Consider the following 20,570-nt stretch of genomic DNA (forward strand, 5'->3'; position numbering starts at 1 on the left):
AGAGACCTCTCGTAAGAGAACTATATTGCACGGATCGGTTGAATGATTGTATGACTGAATTATTTGATTAGCCTAACTGTAAAAAATATATGATCAATAAGTTATGACAACATGTTTTTACATTGCTTTAACTCATCAAAATAAGTTATACAAGATTCAACAAAACTTTTTAAGTCGGTTTTTATGTAATTTAAGTTGAAATTACTTAAACATCCAAGTCGATTGTACTTTTAAAAAAAAATCAGTGTTGTCTTTCAAACAAATTAGGTAGAAATCCATAACAGGATGATATAAGAACAAAAAATAACAATTACTAATAAAGATATAAATGCATTAATAAACAGCACTAATTATGAGTTATTTATTATTATTATTAGGTTATTAATGATGAGAATGTGTTGTTATTATCTGTTTGTTTTTGGCATGTGTACTTCAGCCGTCTTCATTGGGAAATGTCCCGTTCTGTCCGAGTAAACACACACCCCCTTCATCAGTTCATCAGTGGAGAAGAATCAAAGTCCCTCAGATGAGCTCTGCTGTTGGAGAAACGCAGCTCTTATACCATGATTTCACTCTTCTTTCTCACAGCGCTGGTGCTTTGGCCTGATGCAGTTCCTGGTAAGATCAATCCTCTCAAAAGTAATAGTTTCTTTTCACATTGAGTGTGTTAATTCATTAAATATTGTGGTTTTTTTTAGACAAACAGTGCGTAGCTCAAACCCCAAACAGCCAGAGAACATGTGTTACTCCTTACAAGTATTTACCATGGTAAATACTTCTACTCAAACACCAAACTATGGTTAAAGATGCTATAATAAATCATTATGATATTATAGTTGAAATAAATAATTCAAATAACTGCAGTAACTGTGCTATTTTAGCTAAAACTATGGTTTATTTTTGTAAGGAACAGCGTCGATTGATTCATATAAACAAAGTTTATTTAAATGTGATGTTTTAAATATAATATTTCAGTTGAGTAACTCTGACAAACAAAGTAAAAATGTGGAAATACCATGGTAAATGAATATGATTCAGTGCCATATGATATGAAAGAAAATGGTATATTTCTATCACTTCCAAAGTACTCTTGTAAGCAAATGAAATTGTGGCAAAGTCACGTTTTTTTTTGGTCTTGCACACGGGCACATGTTCATATGTGTAATGAATTTAAACACAAGCATATGTGTTACAGCTGTGTCAGATTCTGTTTACTGTGGTGGAGTTATTTGGGCATCACTGCGTGATCGTGTCATGCCACTGGGAATTTTGTGAAACAGATGTAGTTTACAGATCCAAAGGTCATGTGTGTTTAAGCACCTCTGAGGGCTCACACACAACATTACACCGTTATAAGCCGGCACAAAAAGGATCATAAAGAGTTTCTGGATTCACTAATAATAATGTGGCAAAAAGGGTTTTTAGCCAACGCGCACCATGGCTATTGCATGTTTATGGACATGCACTGTAAAAATGTTTCATTAGTTAACTATACTTTAGTTAACATGAACTAACGATGAACAATACTTCTACAGCATTTATAACACTTACTCTCTAAAAAATGCTGGGTTGTTTTAACCCAATTTTGGTAACCCAGCCATTGGGTTACATTTTTAATTGCATTTTTAATCCAGTGTTTGGGTTTGCCCATATTTGACCCAAAACTGGGTTAAAACAACTCAGCATTTTTTAGAGTTAATTTTAATTTCGACATGTACTAATATATTATTAAAATCAGAAGTTGTATTTGTTAACATTAGTTAGTCACTAACATGAACAAACCACGAACAACTGTATTTCTATTAACTAACATTAACAAAGATGAATAAATACAGTAACAAATGGATTGATCATTTTTAGTTAATGTTAGTTAATACATTAACTAATGTTAACAAATGAGACCTTATTGTAAAGTGTTCTAATTCATTATATTTTAGACAGCATTGTTTTCATTTAATAACTGCCACAGAAAGTATTAAGTAATTCGTTTTGGGAGTTTTAAGTTTTGATTTTTAATTATTATTAATTATATCCAAAGTGGTTAAAAGAAATAACGTTATCTGAATAGCATGGTAAATAAATCTAGTACCAGTATATATCAAAGTATATACAACTTTTATTTTAAAGCTATGAGGAGGAGAACTGCTTTATAGATGAAATGAACTAATGTAATAATTAATGATCTTTACAGTGGAACTGAATCAACACTGAACTGACTTCAGCTGAACAACAACACTCTTTTCTTTTAGAGCTGCTGTATGTTTGAATCATTGAATCATGTTCCTGTTATCACTGCTTTGATACCGTCTGTATTAAATAAAGCACTATAGAAATAAAGGTGACTTGACTTAAAGCATGTTGGCAGTAGTGACTAGAGTTCATCGTTTCTGATGTGTTTTAACAGCACACCGCAGCGCACTCAATGATTTCCAGCGATCTGAGGGGAGAGAGCTGATTCTGAAATCCTGGAACGTAAACCGCCTGACGGAACTTCCGGGAATCACTTTGGAGGATTGTGCTAAACGCTGCACAGAGAGTCCAGAATGCAGGTCTCGTTTCCCCACTTTTATTTACAGTTTAATGAAAATGTGTTCATTTAAATTTATATTAAATGTAATTATTTGTTTTGGGGGGAGGGGTTTGTCTCACTTAATTAGGACTTTAGAACACTTTACACTTTTCAGAATTATGTTGTCTTTTGCAATTTAAAATATATTAACTTTAACAAATAACACACTACAGTTAAAATTATAATCAAAGTTTAAAGCATGACAAATGATTATTAAAACGTTTATTTAAAATGCAGTTTAAAGTAAAACTATGAATTTGACATTATTACAAACTGCACTTTTTAAAACTGTCATATATTAAAGGGGTGGTATAATGCCCTTTTCACAAAATAAGTGTCTTATGTCCCCAGAGTGTGTATGTGAAGTTTCAGCTCAAAATACCCCACAGATATTTGTATATAGCATGTTAAAGTTGTCACTTTTTGAGGGTGAGCAAAAACGCACTGTTTTTGTGTCCGTCCCTTTAAATGCAAATGAGCTGCTGCTCCCGGCACAGAGGGCGGAGCTACAACAGCTCTTGTGTTAGCAGAACCTCATGCACTTAAAATTTAAAAAACGTTTTGCCTTTTCTGTCCAAACCGGAGTCAGACAAAGATTGAGAGACTCAAGAAGTGACAACATGTAGACAGCATTTCTGAATGTTTTTTGATGAATTTATGTAGCTTGTCATGATAATCTATAAATCACGTTCCTGGGGGGCGGGGTTTATGTAAATTCTAGGGTTGGTGATGTCACTAACCCGGGAGGAATGTCGTGTAGTCTCTACCAGCCGTTTGTTGTAGTCCTTAGAAAGTGATTTCTTTAAAAGAAAATATCTCTCTTTGCTTTGAACTTTGAGCGTTGTAACTTTGCAGATGTTGTTTATGCTCAAACAGCAACATGTTAGACTAAAGTTAGATATGTGAAATCATAATCAACCACCCCTTTAATATATTAAGATTTTTTTTTAAATTGAAATACACTACAAGTGCACATTCAATATATTTAAGCACTCTTTTTTCACAAGGGAATAAAAATGTTATTCTTATTTTTTACAATAAGTATTTGAGTGAAGCTTTCTGACAAAAATGTGAACTTTACAGAGCTTTCAATTATGAGTTTCGTCCATCCGTGGTGTGTAAACATCTGCCCTGGGTGGGCGACGGAGACAATGCAGACGTCAAGAGAAACGTGAACTGTGACCTATATGAGATGAAAGGTCAAAAATTGCTTCTCAAAATGTGTTTCAGTAGATTTTGTCGGTTACATAAAGTATCAGAAAGTTAATGTTCTCCTGTACTCAGTCTATGTAAGGAAGTGCATCGTGGGTAAAGGTGAAGACTATCGAGGGAAAGTGTCGACGACTAAGAGTGGACGAACATGTCAACAGTGGTGGTCGAAATTCCCTCATGACCACAGGTATAAGTCAGACGTCATGTATAATATGTTACAAAAATGTAGTTTTATGTAAAGATTTTGTATTTGAATTTTTTTTTTACTATTTATTAACGTTTTTTATTATTTATTTGTAAGACAGCAACACTTACAGTGGTCTCAAAAGGACACTTTTAAAACTGTCTGAATGTCATTGCATTAGATACAAAATATCAAACCAAGTTACATCTGCAAACAAATGATGAACAAGCTTTTCTCAGAATTAAGAATTAAGCATGCACTGATAAATCATGCACATTAAGATCAATATTGTGTATTAAGAAAGTAAATAGGATGTTTTGAAACATGAGTCTCTCATGCTCACTAAGGCTGCATTTATTTCATTAAAAATGCAGTAAAAATAGTAATATTGTGGAACATTATTACAATTAAAAGTAAATGTTTTCTATTTGAATATATTGTAAAGTGTAATTTATTCCTGTGATGCAGCACTGAACATTCATTATCATTACTCCAGTCTTCAGTGTCACATGATCCTTCAGAAATCATTCTAATATGATGATTTGCTGCTCAAGAAACATTATTATCAATCTTGTAAACAGTTGCTTAATATTTTTGTGGAAACCATGATACATGTTTTTTTTTTTAGGATACTTTGATGAATAGAAAGTTTAAATGAAGCATTTATTTTAAATATAAACCTTTTGTAACATTATAAATGTCTAAAAACACACAATTGAATGCATGCTAGCTGAATAAACAGTATATATATATATATATTACTCTTTGATTCTTATAATGACATTAGAGTGATGTTTGGAATAGATGGACTCCGTCTGCGACTAATGGCCTGGAGCTGAACTATTGTCGTAATCCAGATGGCGACCGCATCGGCCCATGGTGCTACACGACTGACCCTGAACGCAGATATGAGAGCTGCGACATCCCTCAGTGCAAAGACGGTGAGGCTCAGTACTCAGACTGGCAGCACAGTGTCATTTTAAGAGCGTTTTCACTTGTACAGTTATAAATGATGTTTGTGTGATTCTGCATTAGAGGTGTGCATCACATGTAATGGAGAAGACTACAGAGGTCAGGTGGATCACACGGTGAACGGTAAAGAGTGTCAGAGATGGGACCAGCAGTATCCTCATCAACACATCTACCAGCCAGAAAAGTAAATATAACATAACCATGTACCATAGCCCTAAAGTCACACTTACAGACGACATGAAACAGAAGATGAGATAGTCTTTTCCTCTCAATTGTGACGTATATCCGAGTGAAGCGGATTCTGGGACAAGAAAAAATATTATATGTTAAATGTTAATGTCAATATTCCATAAAAATAAGGTCAGAATGTAATTGCATTGGATGAAAGATTATCATGTCTGTGTCTGCGCTCAAATGCTGCAGAAGCAACTGCAATTTTAGGAACCATTTTTTGCACTGAATTTTAATCAACTGGTGGTACAGTAATTTTTAGTGGATGCTGAAATAATAATGTAAAATGTTTTTGTACCTGATGTTTGTGTAACCAGATATCCTGATAAAAGCTTGGATGATAACTATTGCCGTAACCCGGACGCGTCTCCGGTGCCCTGGTGCTACACCACTGACCGGATGGTTGAGAGAGAGAGCTGTGATATACGCAAGTGCCGTGAGTATTTCTGATCCTCACCACGTGGAGAAATGTTTCATTTCATAGTACTTTACAATTGAATGTTTCATATAGGGTTTGTTTTTTAATTGCATGACTTTTGGTATTTACTTTGTTTCCGGCATGAAGATAACCTTGCTGCTGATAATAAATAAATGATTAAATAAATAAAATGTGTGATTTTATAAGCCTCAAAAAACTAATACTGCTCTGGTAAAAGCACTATACTATAACAAAATATTAGCAATATCTGTATTGCTTGGATAAAAGTTTATCTTGTTTGAATGCACAGCTATTTTTCAATTGTCGTCAAAGTAAGAACATGCATTTTATAATAATTTGTAGCAATATCTGAAGAAAAGGTTCTATATAGAACCTTAAAGAGTTCCATCAGGCACTTCATATATATAACCTTTAAGGGATTCTCATCATTGGATTTTATTAAAATGTTATGAATGAAGCAGCTTATAAACATAGTTGAAATAACCCATTAAACATGAAAGCATAATGCAATCATTAGTCCTTTTCACACTGCGCTTAACCCCGGGTTATCGTCGTTCTAAACTCCGCTTTTAACCCTGGGTAAAGAAAGGTTTCACACCTGTAATTTAGACGTGGGGTTAGCACCACTTTTTACCCAGGGTTATGAGCAAGGTTAGCAGGTTATGAGCTCCGGAGCACGGTTAGCACTGCTTTTGTGACAGGGTCAAACAAAGCTTTGTTAGAATGTTATGTTAAATATTTCAAGTGTGAAAAGCCCTATAGAAGACATTTCCCCTTATATAGAATATTTTGGGCATAAAGGGTTCTTTATAATATTGAGTCGAGAACCCTAGGGTTCTGTACTGATCCATTACTGAACTTTTTTGGAAGAGTATGATATAGTTAGAGCATCTGACCAGCAGCAAACCGTGACCTCTTTGGTTTTATCATTCTTTATAAGATAAAGACTGTAAACAGAAGCACATTACATGCAGGATATACAGTAAGGTTAGCGTAGGCTTTGTGAAGAAATAAAGCAATATCCACGTGTCCATGAGAGCTTAGTTCAAAAGTCACATTTTATAGAGACACATATCAGAGATTAACTTGAACAAATACATTCTTCTAAGTCCGTTTTCCAAACAGTTTTGATGCAAAGTCAACTTTAAAATGCTTGCATAACACTAATAACCTTTAACAGTTGTTTGCATTCTGTTAGCAGTGCATGAATTTCAATCTCCATGCAAATCATTTGGATTATTATTCATTCATTCTGTTTAAAGGACACAGATCTTCATCTTCCCGAGGACATCACTGTCATTTCCAATCGCATCAGTGCTTTTCAAAGAGACAACTAAATAATCGAAAATCAGAAACTCGAGAGCACAACATTAACAGCAGTTTATTGCATTGGGTTCACAAAACGGACTACAGTATTATTCCTTATGAATATGCAACGACTGATCCATCAGGAGCTTTAGAATATAGAGTTGGTAGGACAGCATCTGTCCAGAATCCTACTATACTACTAACTAAAGTCATTTTAACAAGTAGAGACTCTCCTTTCATCCTGCAGCAGAGTCTCCCAAGCGGCGTTTTCGCTCCGGCTACACCACTAACTGTTTTCGGGGTCGTGGAGAGGACTACAGGGGCAAAGTCAACGAAACAACCTCTGGAATCCCTTGTCAGCGCTGGGACGCCCAGAAACCCCACGAACACCCGTTCTTCCCCAAAACCTACGAGTGCAAGTGAGTCGAGAGGGGCTTGGTCCTGAAAATCTGTAGAACTGATTGTTGATTGTGACTTTTCTCTTTCTTTCCTCTTTCCACCTTTAGGGGTCTGGAGGAGAACTACTGCCGTAACCCGGACGGTTCGGAGGCGCCCTGGTGTTTCACGTCCATCTCTGACATGAGGACGGCTCTGTGCCTGCAGATCAAACGCTGCGCTGACGACATCGAGGCCGAGGGTACAGCTGGCGCCTACTAGTGATTAAAAACATCAACTGCACTTTCAGTTTTTAAAGAGACATTTTGACTGTGCTTTGTGGGAAGAGAAAACTTTGCTGAGAAAATCTCAGCTCACACTTCATAATGACTGTACATACACTGCCGTTCAACAGTCTGGGCTTTTTTTTTTTTTTTTAAAGAAATTAATACTTTTATTGAGCAAGGACACATTAAATTGATCAAAGTGACAGTAAAGACGCTTAAAATGTTTAAAATAAATGCTGTTCTTTTTAACTTTCTCTTTCCTGAAAAAAAAATGTGTCATGCTTTTTTACAAAAACATGAAGCTACACTACGGTTTTCAAAATTGATTTTGATGTTTCTCGAGCAGCAAATCATCATATTAGAATGATTTCTGAAGGATCATGTGACACTGAAGACTGCAGTAATGATGCTGAAAATTCAGCTTTGATCACAGGAATAAATTACATTTCAAGTTATTTTATAGTGTAATATATATTTCACAATATTACTGTATTTTTGATCATGTAAATGCAGCATTGGTGAGCAGAAGAGACATCTTTTAAAACATTAAAAAAACGTACTTAGCTCAAACTTTTGAACAGTATTGTAAATAACCAGATTTTTTTTCCTCCATAAACTAGATTGCTATAATGAAATCGGCAAAAACTATCGGGGTGTTGTCCGCAAGACACGTAAAGGTATTCTCTGCCAGAAATGGAGCGTCAATACACCTCACAAAACCAAGTAAGTCTAACAAATGTTCACCATAGGATCACACAAATGCATAAAGCGTGTATTATCCTATGGAAAATTACTAAGTAAGTATAGGAAAATGTCAATTTAACCACAGAATTAAGCTTTCCATTCTTGTTTGTCTCATCTAAAGCAGGTTTATTGCTGTATGACATATATTCAAGGTAATTTATGGACATGTATTTGCAGGATAAACCCCGAAACACACCCAGAGGCCAATCTGACCGACAACTACTGCAGGAACCCTGACGGAGACCACCACGGACCCTGGTGCTACACCTCTGACCCCAAGACTGAATTTGACTACTGTGCCATCAAGCAGTGTGGTAAAGTTACCATGTTTTTGGATGCTCTTTTCAATCTAATTTCTGCTCTTTTAGCCTCTAATAACCAGGCCCACACAGAATCTGTAAGCAGAAGTTTAAGGGCCAGATTTACTAATCAGGGCAAATTAGTGTGAGAGCGCAATTCCAAAATAACGATGAAAAAGTGATTACTGATGACGAGCAAATTAAAGAACACAGACGCAGTCAGATCATTTACATAATGACCAAAACAATCTACCAAGAGCAGCGCAAATCAGTGTTTAGGAAAATAAGAGGAAAAAAATGGAAAAAAGAGGTCCTACTATGCCATTTTACAAAGTCTTGTTTTTGGGGTGTACTAGAATATGCTTTCATGCTTGATTGTTAAAAAAAACAACATTATTTTTCACATATTATACATTATTACAGCACCTCAGTCTGATTCGAACGCAGCATTCGGATCTTGTTTCGATGAAGCCCCTCCTTCCGAAATATGAAATGTGCTGTGATTGGTCAGCTGGCCCAGTGTGTTGTGATTGGCACCGCGTGTTCAGGAAATGTCACGCCTCTTACCATAACCATGAGTTTCATCTGCTCAGGTGTAAATATTAAGGATGCCGTCAATTTCAAATGTTTCAGAGTGGTATGTTTTTTGTTTTTCTGTAATTTTCTTATACATTTTAGAAAGGTTATACACCATTTAATCATGATATTTGCTGGAAAACTATGGTAATGCAAACAGTAATTGATCACAAAACCAAGGTTCATTTTCCGAACCGTCTTAGAAAAGCGAGAGCTTACAAAAGCTAAAGTAAACACCACATTCATACTGTAATGTTAGTTAGCAGGCTAGCGGAGGCAAAGCTCTGCCCTTTGTTTACATCGTAGTAACTACATAAAACTTAGAATTGGAACTGTTAATAGAAAACACAACTACAAATAAGACATCCTTACAAGTTGTGATCCATAAACAACAGATTGGCCCCTACAAAGTGGAAACTGCTCTATTTCAGGAGAAGCTTTTGTGTGTAGCCTGCATTGTACTCTCTTAGGTTCTGTAAGCTGTTCCCCGTAAAATGTGCAGCACACAGATAAACGTTGTCAATTTGGACCACTCTAGGTTTGTCAGAAGGTCAAACAAGTGAGTTTTGGAAACGTGGTGGACAAAACAGCGTCTCTATGACATAGCGACAACACTGTCTTCTCTAATGCAGCTCAACCGGGCCTTGCACCTTTTTTTGCGTATTCCGTGGGTGGGGATTACTTAAATGAGTAACATTATGACTTCACAAAGCCCGGAAAAAAACACGTTGTAGTCCAAAGGAGTCCTTCGTTGTAGTTCTTGGAAAGTGGATTCTGTTAAATAAAATATCTCCTTTTGGAGTGGACTTTGAGCTTTGTAACCTTGCAGATCTTTTTTATGCTCAAACATCAATATTACACACTAACTAAAGCTGAAAAAGTGGAAAAGCATAGGGACCCCTTTAGACATGCTTTTTTTGGGGGGGGGCCGTTAAATACCAGTAAATTGACGAGCGCAAAACTTAGTAAATCACCTTTTGTGATTCATTTGAATACACACTAAATTTAGCATCTGAAAGGGAAACTTGCAACTAAAAATGCAACTTGAAACTACAAATGCATGTGCAATAAGGTCATTTGCAAAAATAACTGTGCCATGCCTTTTCAGCGCTAATTTTTCACTGCGTTTTCAATGGTGAAATGTGTGAAATGAGATATTTTTGTGAAATTCTACAAGCACAATTATTAATAATTATTATTTTTGATTTATTTATAATTATTTATAATGATTTATTATTTAGAATTATACATTGATAATAGTAATAATAACTAATTAAATGATTTATAATAATGTATTATTATTATTTTCTGTGTGCTCCTTTATTTTGTAATAGCTGGAGAGAAAGTGCCAATCATCGGGCCAACAAGTAAGTCAAAAACATTATACAGAGAGTAGTACAGTCTCTGATGTGTGCAGTTGTGCTTCTAATATAATAATCTATGTGTGTGAACAGCGGAGGTTGTGTTTAACGAGTGTGGAAAGCGTGACGACCGTCATGTCAAGTCCAAGTTAAGAATAGTGGGCGGCACACCTGGAAACTCTCCCTGGACCGTCAGCCTTAGAGACCGGTTAGTCTTACTATTTTTTTGCCCAAATATGTCACTTTATGGAAGTAAAATAGGTTTATGAACAGTGTTTATTGTACACACAAATATTTCGAGCCACTGTATGTATTCTGAGCTGATTAAATCCCCTTATCTTCACAGGAAAGGAAATCACTTCTGTGGAGGTTCTCTGGTTAATTCTGAATGGGTCATCAGCACCAAACAATGCTTCTCTTCCTGGTAACTCACAGTCTGCAGTGATTCATAGCTGGACAGTACGGGTGTTTTAATAAATGTTCACGTGCTTGTTTGTGATTGTATGCAGTTACGTCGAGCTCACAGGATATAGTGCTATGATGGGCACCTTGTTCCGTGATCCAAAGGAAGGAGAACCAGATAGACAAACCATTGCTCTCACCAAGATCGTCTGCGGCCCGTCTGAATCACACCTGGTCATGCTTCAGCTAGAAACGTACTTCATACCACACACAAACACATTTACACATGCTTTGGTTCCACCGCGGGTTTTGGACGTGTACCATGGTATTCTTTAAAGTATCTTTGCCCTCTAATAGACACATATGTCGCTCTTCTCCTGCAGTCCTGCCCAGTTTAATGACCGTGTGTCTCAGATATGTCTTCCTCCTGAGCGCTACATCGTGCCAGAGGGAACCGTCTGTGAAATTGCTGGTTGGGGAGAAACAAAAGGTGATAAAAAATCAATTGTATTCTTTTATTCAGCATAAATGCTGTTCTACTGAACTTTTTATTCATCAAATGTATCACCGTTTCCACAAAAATATTAAGCAGCACAACTGTTTCTTGAGCAGCAAATCAGAATGATTTCTGAAGGATCATGTGACACTGAAGACTGGAGTAATGATGCTGAAAATTCAGCTTTGATCACAGAAATAAATTACATTTATAAATATATTACAATAGAAAACAGTCGTTTAAAATTGTAATAATATTTGGCAGTGCAAATGTTTGTTCAGCAGAGAGGATAATATACCTCTGAAAATGTTTATTCACATTTTTCCAAAGTAGGAAGCTAGAAATTCTGAAGAATTGAATAGAAGACAATATTAAAATCATGTAAATGGCTGGGATGTTTTTCGTTTTGTGCGTCATTTTCACTCTCAATGTGCACAAAAAATGCTAGACATGCATAGCGTCCGGTTAGATGTAAAATCTGATGCTGAAAATATTGTTTTTCGGATCTCCATCTACCCACCCATCCAGTTATGCATCCTTCCCATCACTGATCTTCTCTTCTTCTCTCTCTCAGGAAAGGGGGATGAAACTGTTCTGAATGTGGCTCAGATGCCTGTACTGAGCAATAAAGACTGTAACCCATATTTCAAGGGTCGTGTCCGTGAGAATGAGATGTGCACCATGCCGTTCCAGGCTGGAGTGGGCGCCTGTGAGGTACTGATGTGCTGACCTGTTGCTTTTATGCCTTTTAACACCATATAAGTTAAAGTCTGCATGAAACAGAAGTTGCGATAGTCTTTTCTTCCCTATTATGACGCATATCAGAGTGAAACGGCATCTGGAACAAGAACAAATGTTCTTGGAAAGCTCGAAAAGGGAAGTTATTTTGATTAAAGATTACGAGACACATTAATAAAAAAAAAATAATGTTGTGTGCGGATAAATCATTTATAATAAATACTGCAATATTCCATGAAAACACAATTCATGGTAACTTTAAGAATCACTACATAATGAAAGCATTGCTGAAAACAAATATGACTTGATGTGAGTTGTGATTCATATGTGTAAAGACCAGTGCTTCTCAAAAGACAGTCTGTTCTGACATGAAAAAGCAGTGCTAAATGCAAATAATAAGAAGCAAATGCACACATAATCATTCATATTTAGTAAATAAGCTTTTTTTTTTTTTTTGTAGAAATGCATCCCATATTATTCGTTGTTGATGTCAAAGGCTGTGTGTCTAATTATTTTTACTCAGTATTTTGATTAATTCATCAGTCTTTTGGTAGAAAATTTGGTGGTTTTTTTTTTTATTTTATTTTAAGCATTTTTGTATGATAAACATTTAAAATCTGGATGTAAAACTAGCACTGATCTAGACGCTGCTTAGCTTGCAAAAAATCTTGCAAAATGTGCGTTTAAAAGTGAAGCATTTAGTGCTTCAAACATTTCCTTTCTATGCGTTTGCGCGGCTACATGAGTTACAAGCTCTGCTTTTGCAATAGATGTGAGTGTGGATTGTGAAATGAGTAAGATGTGCTGTGTGCAGGTGCACTGTAACGTTCCTCTTTTTCGCTCTTTCAGAGAGACTACGGTGGCCCTCTGGCCTGTCAGAACAGCGACTGTTGGGTTCTAGAGGGAGTCATCATACCCATGCGCCGCTGCGGACACACAGGACAGCCGAACATCTTCATCCGTGTGTCTGTTTATGTGGATTGGATTAAGAAGGTCATGGAGATGACCTAGCTGACACACCAGCTCATAACACAACACAACACACACATGACAGCAACATGACTACAAGACGTTTCACACTGCCTCATCTTCTAGAATATAAATATTTTAAGTAGATGGAATGTAATATACTTAAAAATGTGTTTTTATAAGATTATGTAAGCATTTTTGTATCGTTCTGAATTTGGGGGCTTTAATTGACATTAAGATGTATGCTTGCAATTGTGGAACATATGAATATACAGGTGCACATAAATTTACATTAAAACTGACATCACCAGTCTGAACTATACTGAACTTTGTAGAATTTATTATTAATAAAGTATTCAAAATTCTGTTTTTACCCTCCAACATTCATCTAATGTCGTCCCACAGAATTACGATTAGTAATTATTAATCCCAGTAATTTACTGCAGTTGTTACTGTATATAAATAGAATCCTTTTAAAGGGTTAGTTCACTCCAAAAATAATACTCACCCTCAAGCCATTCTAGGGTTAAATGACTTTCTTCTTTCAACCAAACACAATCAGAGTTATATTAAACAATATCCTGGTTCTTCCAAGATAATGGAAGTGAATAGAGCTCCAAAAAGTGCATCCATCAATCATAAAAGTAATCCATATGGCTCCAGGGGGTTAATAAATACCTTCTGAAGCAAAGCGATGCGTTTTTGTAAGAAAATAACCATATTGGTGGATGCTGCACATTGATGTTGGTTGAGGAGAACAAGTTTATTTAACTGTATTATAACATCAATTTCACATTTGCAAAATGCTTTTTGGGGACTCTTGTGTGATAGGTTATTGCTTAACTATATCATTATAAATATAAAAATCAGGAACTCATTATTAAGGCATTGTTTTCCCCCATAACTTTATTTTTGGGGGCATCATTCAGCTTGTCCGAGCTGGCGTGATTGAGTAGAGGCGGGGCTAATTAGCATATTCATAATGCGCATAATAAGTTACATTCAAGCTATTTTAGGCATAGAGAAATTATTTTCACAGGGGGGGGGGGGACGTTTAAATGAGTCATTTTGATTATGAAAGATGATCAATTATTGACTGCAGGGGGACTTTATTTATATTGGATTATTTTTGTCAATAAATACCCAAATTATATGATTTATATGGTAGGTATCATCATCATGGAGCTACAATGATTTTTTATTTATTTTATTTTTTTACCGATATGTGAAATTCAGGCCTACCATAATGATTAAAACACAATAAAACAGAATCTATCAACTTCATAGTTTTGCCATGGTACTTTTAGGGACTTTTGTTAGTGCTTTCTCGTTCTTCTGCTAATGACTAATTTTTGTTTTCTTGAAATACTTATTTAGGAGAAGAAAAAAGACCTGCTTACTCATTCCTTGACGCTATGGTCTTGTCATCACTGTAGCAAATGGCTAATATTCTAGTAAATTATCAAACTGGTAACAGATCGTGTTGTCGGTGGTTTAGCAACTGCATTTTAAAGGGATTTTATGGGCGTCATGTACGTCATGACTGTACAAACAAGCCTCCAAGTTAACCAATCAAAACAGCTGCCTATGCGGCAAGACGCGACGCGACGCGACGGCAGCATCCAGTCGACAAATGCGACGTTTGCAGCGACGCGCTCGCTGGCAGTGTTGATGAGAGGAAGCGATTTAACCTGACATGAAAGATGCCATTACAAACAGCAAAAGAAGAACTGCAAAGAATTGGCTAGAAGAAGACGAGCTAAAAGAAGCGTGGCGCTTCAGTTGAGTTCAGTTCTGAGAGAATGATTGACGTGAGTAGAGGAGGGCGGGGCCAGAAATGATGTCAATCATGTTATGTTGATGTACAGACTCGCGGTCTCATCACACGCGACGCCGCTGCTGCTCCAGGTGAACGCAAAGTGCTGAGGACAACGTAAACAAGGTAAAGTGCTCTACACTAAATGTCAACTTATGACATTTTTTATTTTTTTTTAACAAATCAGTTTTGTTAATGCTTAAGTTGTGTTGTTATGGTGATGAAATCTGAATATCTCAGATTCCATGTCAAGAAAATGCGATGAGTTTTTAATATAGCCATGCTACAAAAGGACAGTACTGTACTTTTGGCACCTTTTTTAAATTAAGAAGTAGACGTAAATTAAGAAATAGAATTAAAAATACATTAAAAAAAACCTTTTTAGGCTTGTACCATAGTACCATGTTATTCTTCAGAGTACCCTGGAACCCTGGAGTGCCATACATACCATGGTAAGTTTCAGTGCTATGGTATATATGAAAGTATGCCTGATACTGTCACTGTACCATGGTGCCACAGCCATAGTATGTTTTGTAAAAGAAGTGTACAGTATCATGCCATTCATGGTACACCAAAATATACTATACCTCTATACATCTTTAAAGAATACTAAGGAATTTCCATGGTATATGCCCAAAAATGTCATTGCCATGGTACTATAAAAAAATAAAAACATTGTACATGATATTTTGTCCTCAAAAACAGGGTAATCCCATGGTACTTTTAGTTACTTTGTTTTGTCACCTCTGTTGTTATGTTTGTCTCTGACGTCTCCGGTAGTGTCTGTAATCATGTATTGTGTCTCCCTCTTTAAATGTTGCTAAGGATGTGTTTGCATCCTTAGGACACCGCAAAGCATGCTCGTTTCGCGCTGTAGTTCACGACCGCCAGCTACATTTTTCTGTAGGTCTGAAAGTATGTGAAAAATGTGGGCTGTCGTAATTGCCCACCATAAGGAAAAATATTTTAAAGACCACTGAAAACTCACTGAATAGCTAGTGTACCATTCCCTTCCATTCCAGATTTTTATTTGTATTTTTTTATAGACCCTAATTTTTTGCTATTTTATTTTTGTTGTGTTGGTATATGTTCAAAACACATGATAAACCAAAACTACTATGGTACATTTGGGTACTTTTTTGTTAGTGTGTTCTCCCTGATACAAAAAGTACCTTATTATTACCACAAAATATGCATGGAAAAAACATGTTTTTTTGTCATCTACCACGATGGGAATTCTTTGAAGTACCTTACATTGACTTTTAAATACCGTTGCATATGAACACGCTAATCAAACAGTTCAATAGCACATGGTACTATTTTGGTAAAGCTTATTAGGTTTTCTTATTAGGAGTCACTGACACATAGTTTATAGTGTAGAGCGGTTAGTTATATATGCATGAGAGGAACATGGAAAGTTACGTTTCATGTGAATAGATGCCATTGAACAGGCTCCTAGAAGATCCCTCTCTGCCAGCAGGGGTTAAATAAGCTGTCATTGATGAAATTCGTGTGTATATACGTACATTCACAGCCAATAAATGACATATGATCATATGAACGTGTAGCTGTAGGATGAAGAGTCTACAGTGAATATATGATGATATTGACTAGTAAATACTGAACACCTGAAATTACTCTTGTGTTTTCTTAGGTTTATATATATATTTATATATATGTGTGTGTGTGTGTATAGAGAGAGAGAGAGACTTTATTTTTATGGAATATCAAATTCTCACGCCCCAAGTTGTTACTGTTAAAACTATGACTAATGTCTGTGTCATTGTAGGAATGAGAAGATGATGTCAGAGCAGCAGTGACTGTAGAAGATGAGAAGTTGATTATGAGACAGAGACTTTTATTCAAATATAAAGTGACCGTATTAAGCTAATTGCAGTGCGTGACTGATGAGGATAAAGCGTAAAGTTATGATGCAGTTTAACCTCTCACGCAACAAACCACTATGATTTTTATTTAGCTTAACTATTTGTTAGTTAACTAGTTTGCCTGTTTTCGTTTTAGGCGCAATATTTGCTGGTTTCATGTCTTTTGAATTTCCTTTCACATAATGAAAAAAACTCAAATCAATATTTCTTATCTGTTAATGTATTTATTTGGTAAGTAGCCATGTTCTAAGTTGGGTAATGTGCAGTATATGTAGAATAAAGACCTCTCCTCCTCACTTTATTTTGCAATACATTCAAGCTGACTGTACAAATGGTTGGCTTTTACACTAATTGTAGGCTCTTTCTACATCCATCTAATTGTCCATTAACCATATCTCTCTCCATTTCTTCCTGTGTCCACTCAAGTCTCGTTCAGATTGTGTGTGTCCATGCATGTGTGAGGTGTTCTGGGGTCAGGATGGACGTGGAGGAGACCGATGCAGGTCAGATGGAGGCAGTGGCCCCAGAAGAAGAGGCACCAGCTCCCAAACGCAGCAGAGGACGACCTCGCAAACACCCACAGGTCAGAGAGATGCAATGATGGATGGATGGATGGATGGATGGATACTAAATAAATTGAGTTAAACCAAGTGAATTGATTCCCTCAGGAGCCCGTTGAACCCTCAGCTCCTAAGAGGCCGAGAGGAAGACCAAGAGGCAGTAAAAATAAAGGCCTGCGGGTCACAGCCAAAGTAAGACAACTTGCTGGAGTGCACTTCAACTTAAGCTCACTGATTCTTGCTCAGACATATAACATCTCTTTCCTTCATCTGCTTTTGGATGCAGGTTGAGCCACTGAGAGAACGAAGACCTCGAGGTAGACCACGAAAATGGGTGAGAATAGCATCTGATTAACTCAAATATAACAGAATTTACATTCTAATAAAATACTTTTAAGTGCATTACACAAATATGAACACATGACCTTAAAAATATCATGAATTAGCAGTTTTCTGCAGCTTTCAGCATTCAGAAATGGTCTGGATAGACTAGTAGAGTATGTCTCCATTGTTTAGGAAATTCTTTTTTCAATAATTTGACCCCTTTTACTATGAAATCAAACATTACCCTATTTACTAGATGTTAATGTTAAGTGCACATGATTGCTTTATTCTTTCTTGTTAAATGTCCTGTTTATGAGTTGAGTTGAGTTGACAGAAATTCATTTTTTTTCTCTCTAATTTATAGCCTCAGAAGACCATTCATCAGGAAGAACAGCAGGTAAAAAACAATATATTATATATAACATTATATATATATATACTTATAATCAATTTTGAAAACAGTTGTGCTGCATCATATTTTTGTGGATAAAAATTTTTCAGGATTTTCTGATGTATAGAAAGTTCAAAAGAACAGCATTTATTAGAAATAGAAATATTTTTTGAAACATTGTGTTTTTGCTGTCACTTTAATGCATCCTTTCTGAATAAAAGTATTCATTTCTTTCAAAAAGAAATATCTAAAAAAGATAAATTGTCATTTAACGAAGAAAGAGACATTTAATTGCTTGTCTACAGTTACAATGCTCACATTACAAGAGTACAAGTGTTCATAGAAATGTTTTTCACCAATTTAAAGTGGGAAAGACTCGAATTAATAATGAAACTCGATTAGTCGAGTCGATTATTTTCATAACCTGTCATATTGATTCGTTTTTTTGCTGCCCTGCAACCCATAAAGAAAAAAATGAATAGTAGTGCATGATAATCATCTCATGCCGTTAAACCCTTAACCCGACAAACCTGTCAATCAGTGACTGTCAAAAGTAGGAGGTCTTCTTGAAGTGAAACCTAGAAACCGTTAAGAAACTCCCCGTTACTCAAACAATTCACAGGTTAGAACAGAACTAAATGACTCAGTGTGTTTAAGGGAAATCCAGCACAGCTCCTTACATTTCTTGGTTTCCTGTCCCAACTGTCGTGATTCTCGTGTCACGCACACACATTCCTCATGCGTTCTCTGTCCCCTGCACCTAGACTGCTGAAGGGGCGGAGTCAACCGAAGACCCGCCCACTCAGACTCCGCCTGCTGCGTTAACATCACAGGAGAGCGACTAGAACTACCTCACTGATGACTATGATACTTCGTCAGGGGTAATTCTCCATCTCAACTGCCTTCATGTACACTGTAAAAAAGGAAAACGTGCCAGTCCTCAAATTGCACCCAAAACGGAGGGCTCAGAATCAGACATGCATTCCCTTACTACATTTCTCATTTCAAAATCTTTATTGTGGACACCTGTCAGCAATTTACACTGCCATTTTATCACATCATCTTTTCCTTTATCATCATTTATAATGGATTCTTAAATTTGAACTGGTTTGCTTTCTTAAAACACATTTTTGTGCCAGACACCGTAGTATGTCTTAAAGCCCGTTCACACCATAACTATAATACCTTATTAGCGTCCACACCAGCAGATATTGTTCTGTTTATTATAAACGCTGCGGTTTTGTCGTCTGCCAATTTAATGCTCAAGCTCTTTAAAGCAGGATGGATTCTGATTGGCTGTCAATGCTTTTATCGTTCATCAGCTGGAAGAAAACTGGATCTGAAAGTTATTCCAATGATATTGTTTCTCTGTGTCGTTATCGTTATAGTTGTGGTGTGAACTCTGCTATTCTTTCATATTTACAATTCTTTTTAGAACTAAATCTTTATTTTTATCATTATAGTTATTGTCCTTGTTGTGAACTGGGCTTTTATCACTTCAAAAATGACAACAAAAAACATGAACTTGTTTTGTTCAAGACATTTATTTAATGTTCAAGATCTTGGGATTTAAAAATCAATGTACCACAAAATCATCTCTGTGTATGGATGATGGGTTATATTAAGTTTGTTTAATCATGTACTTCTCAGGATTCTGGAAACATTATATTACCAAAGCTTGAAATTACTCTTCATTTTAATGTTGAAACAATTTTAATGATTAATCTTTTAATGTATAATTTCTTTTTATTGGGTAACGCTTTACAATAAGGTTAAAATTAGTTAACTACCTTAGTTAACATGAACTAAGAATAAACAATACTTCTACAGCATTTATTAATCTTAGTTCATATTAATTTCAGCATTTACTAATACGTTATTAAAATCAAAGGTTAACATTAGTTAATGCACTGTGAACTAACATGAACAAACAATGAACAGTTGTATTTTTATTAACTAACATTACAAATGTATTGATCATTGTTAGTTCATGCATTAACTAATGAACCTTACTGTAAAGTGTTGCCTTTTATTGTTTTAGTTTAATGTTTACAGTGGAATGAATGGATTCTATCGTGTCTGTTTACACCAAACAGAAATAATGACTTCATCAGTGATGTAAATGTTCATCAACAATCATCATAATTGTAATTCAGTACCTCAGCACCAGAAACCTCAGTGAATTTGTTTGCTCACTCTACACAATGGCAACTCATTTGTTACAGTGAAATGCATATATTGTCAATGCAGACTTTGGCACACTATATCATTTTGGCACTATATTTTCACAATTTGCCTTTTTTTTTTATTATCCAATCTAATTTTTACTGCTCTGAATTGTGTTATTGTGCTGAAATGGTGGTGATGTTTACAACATTACTGATGTTAAAAGCATCTCCCATTGACAATACAGTTGTGTAACATATTACAG

The 20,570-nt window shown here is 35.8% G+C and overlaps 2 protein-coding genes across 2 annotated transcripts in view; both read left to right on the forward strand.

Annotated features, from left to right (window-relative positions):
- The first annotated feature begins 492 nt into the window (after nt 1-492).
- Nucleotides 493-13,319, forward strand: mst1 (macrophage stimulating 1). The gene is made up of 18 exons (XM_079884910.1): nt 493-618; nt 2,405-2,549; nt 3,653-3,768; nt 3,854-3,968; nt 4,770-4,906; nt 5,001-5,121; nt 5,486-5,604; nt 7,163-7,334; nt 7,422-7,552; nt 8,198-8,300; nt 8,499-8,635; nt 10,531-10,563; nt 10,651-10,765; nt 10,904-10,981; nt 11,067-11,213; nt 11,343-11,449; nt 12,030-12,169; nt 13,043-13,319. Exons 1-18 carry the CDS (start codon nt 564-566, stop codon nt 13,202-13,204), a joined length of 2,133 nt encoding a protein of 710 aa, XP_079741036.1. The 5' UTR covers nt 493-563; the 3' UTR covers nt 13,205-13,319.
- A 1,492-nt stretch (nt 13,320-14,811) lies between these two features.
- Nucleotides 14,812-20,570, forward strand: part of LOC307166382 (uncharacterized protein) — a 6,036-nt gene continuing 277 nt past the window's right edge. The window contains exons 1-6 of the mRNA XM_079884704.1: nt 14,812-15,104; nt 17,291-17,447; nt 17,533-17,616; nt 17,711-17,758; nt 18,113-18,145; nt 18,904-20,570. The exon at nt 18,904-20,570 is cut by the window's right edge and continues 277 nt beyond it. Of these exons, the coding sequence (XP_079740830.1) occupies nt 17,343-17,447; nt 17,533-17,616; nt 17,711-17,758; nt 18,113-18,145; nt 18,904-18,984 (351 nt within the window). The 5' untranslated portion in view covers nt 14,812-15,104; nt 17,291-17,342 and the 3' untranslated portion in view covers nt 18,985-20,570. The remainder of the gene's footprint in view (nt 15,105-17,290; nt 17,448-17,532; nt 17,617-17,710; nt 17,759-18,112; nt 18,146-18,903) is intronic.

Source organism: Squalius cephalus (genome assembly GCF_949319135.1).
Source record: "Squalius cephalus genome assembly, chromosome: 10".
NCBI lineage: Eukaryota > Metazoa > Chordata > Actinopteri > Cypriniformes > Leuciscidae > Squalius > Squalius cephalus.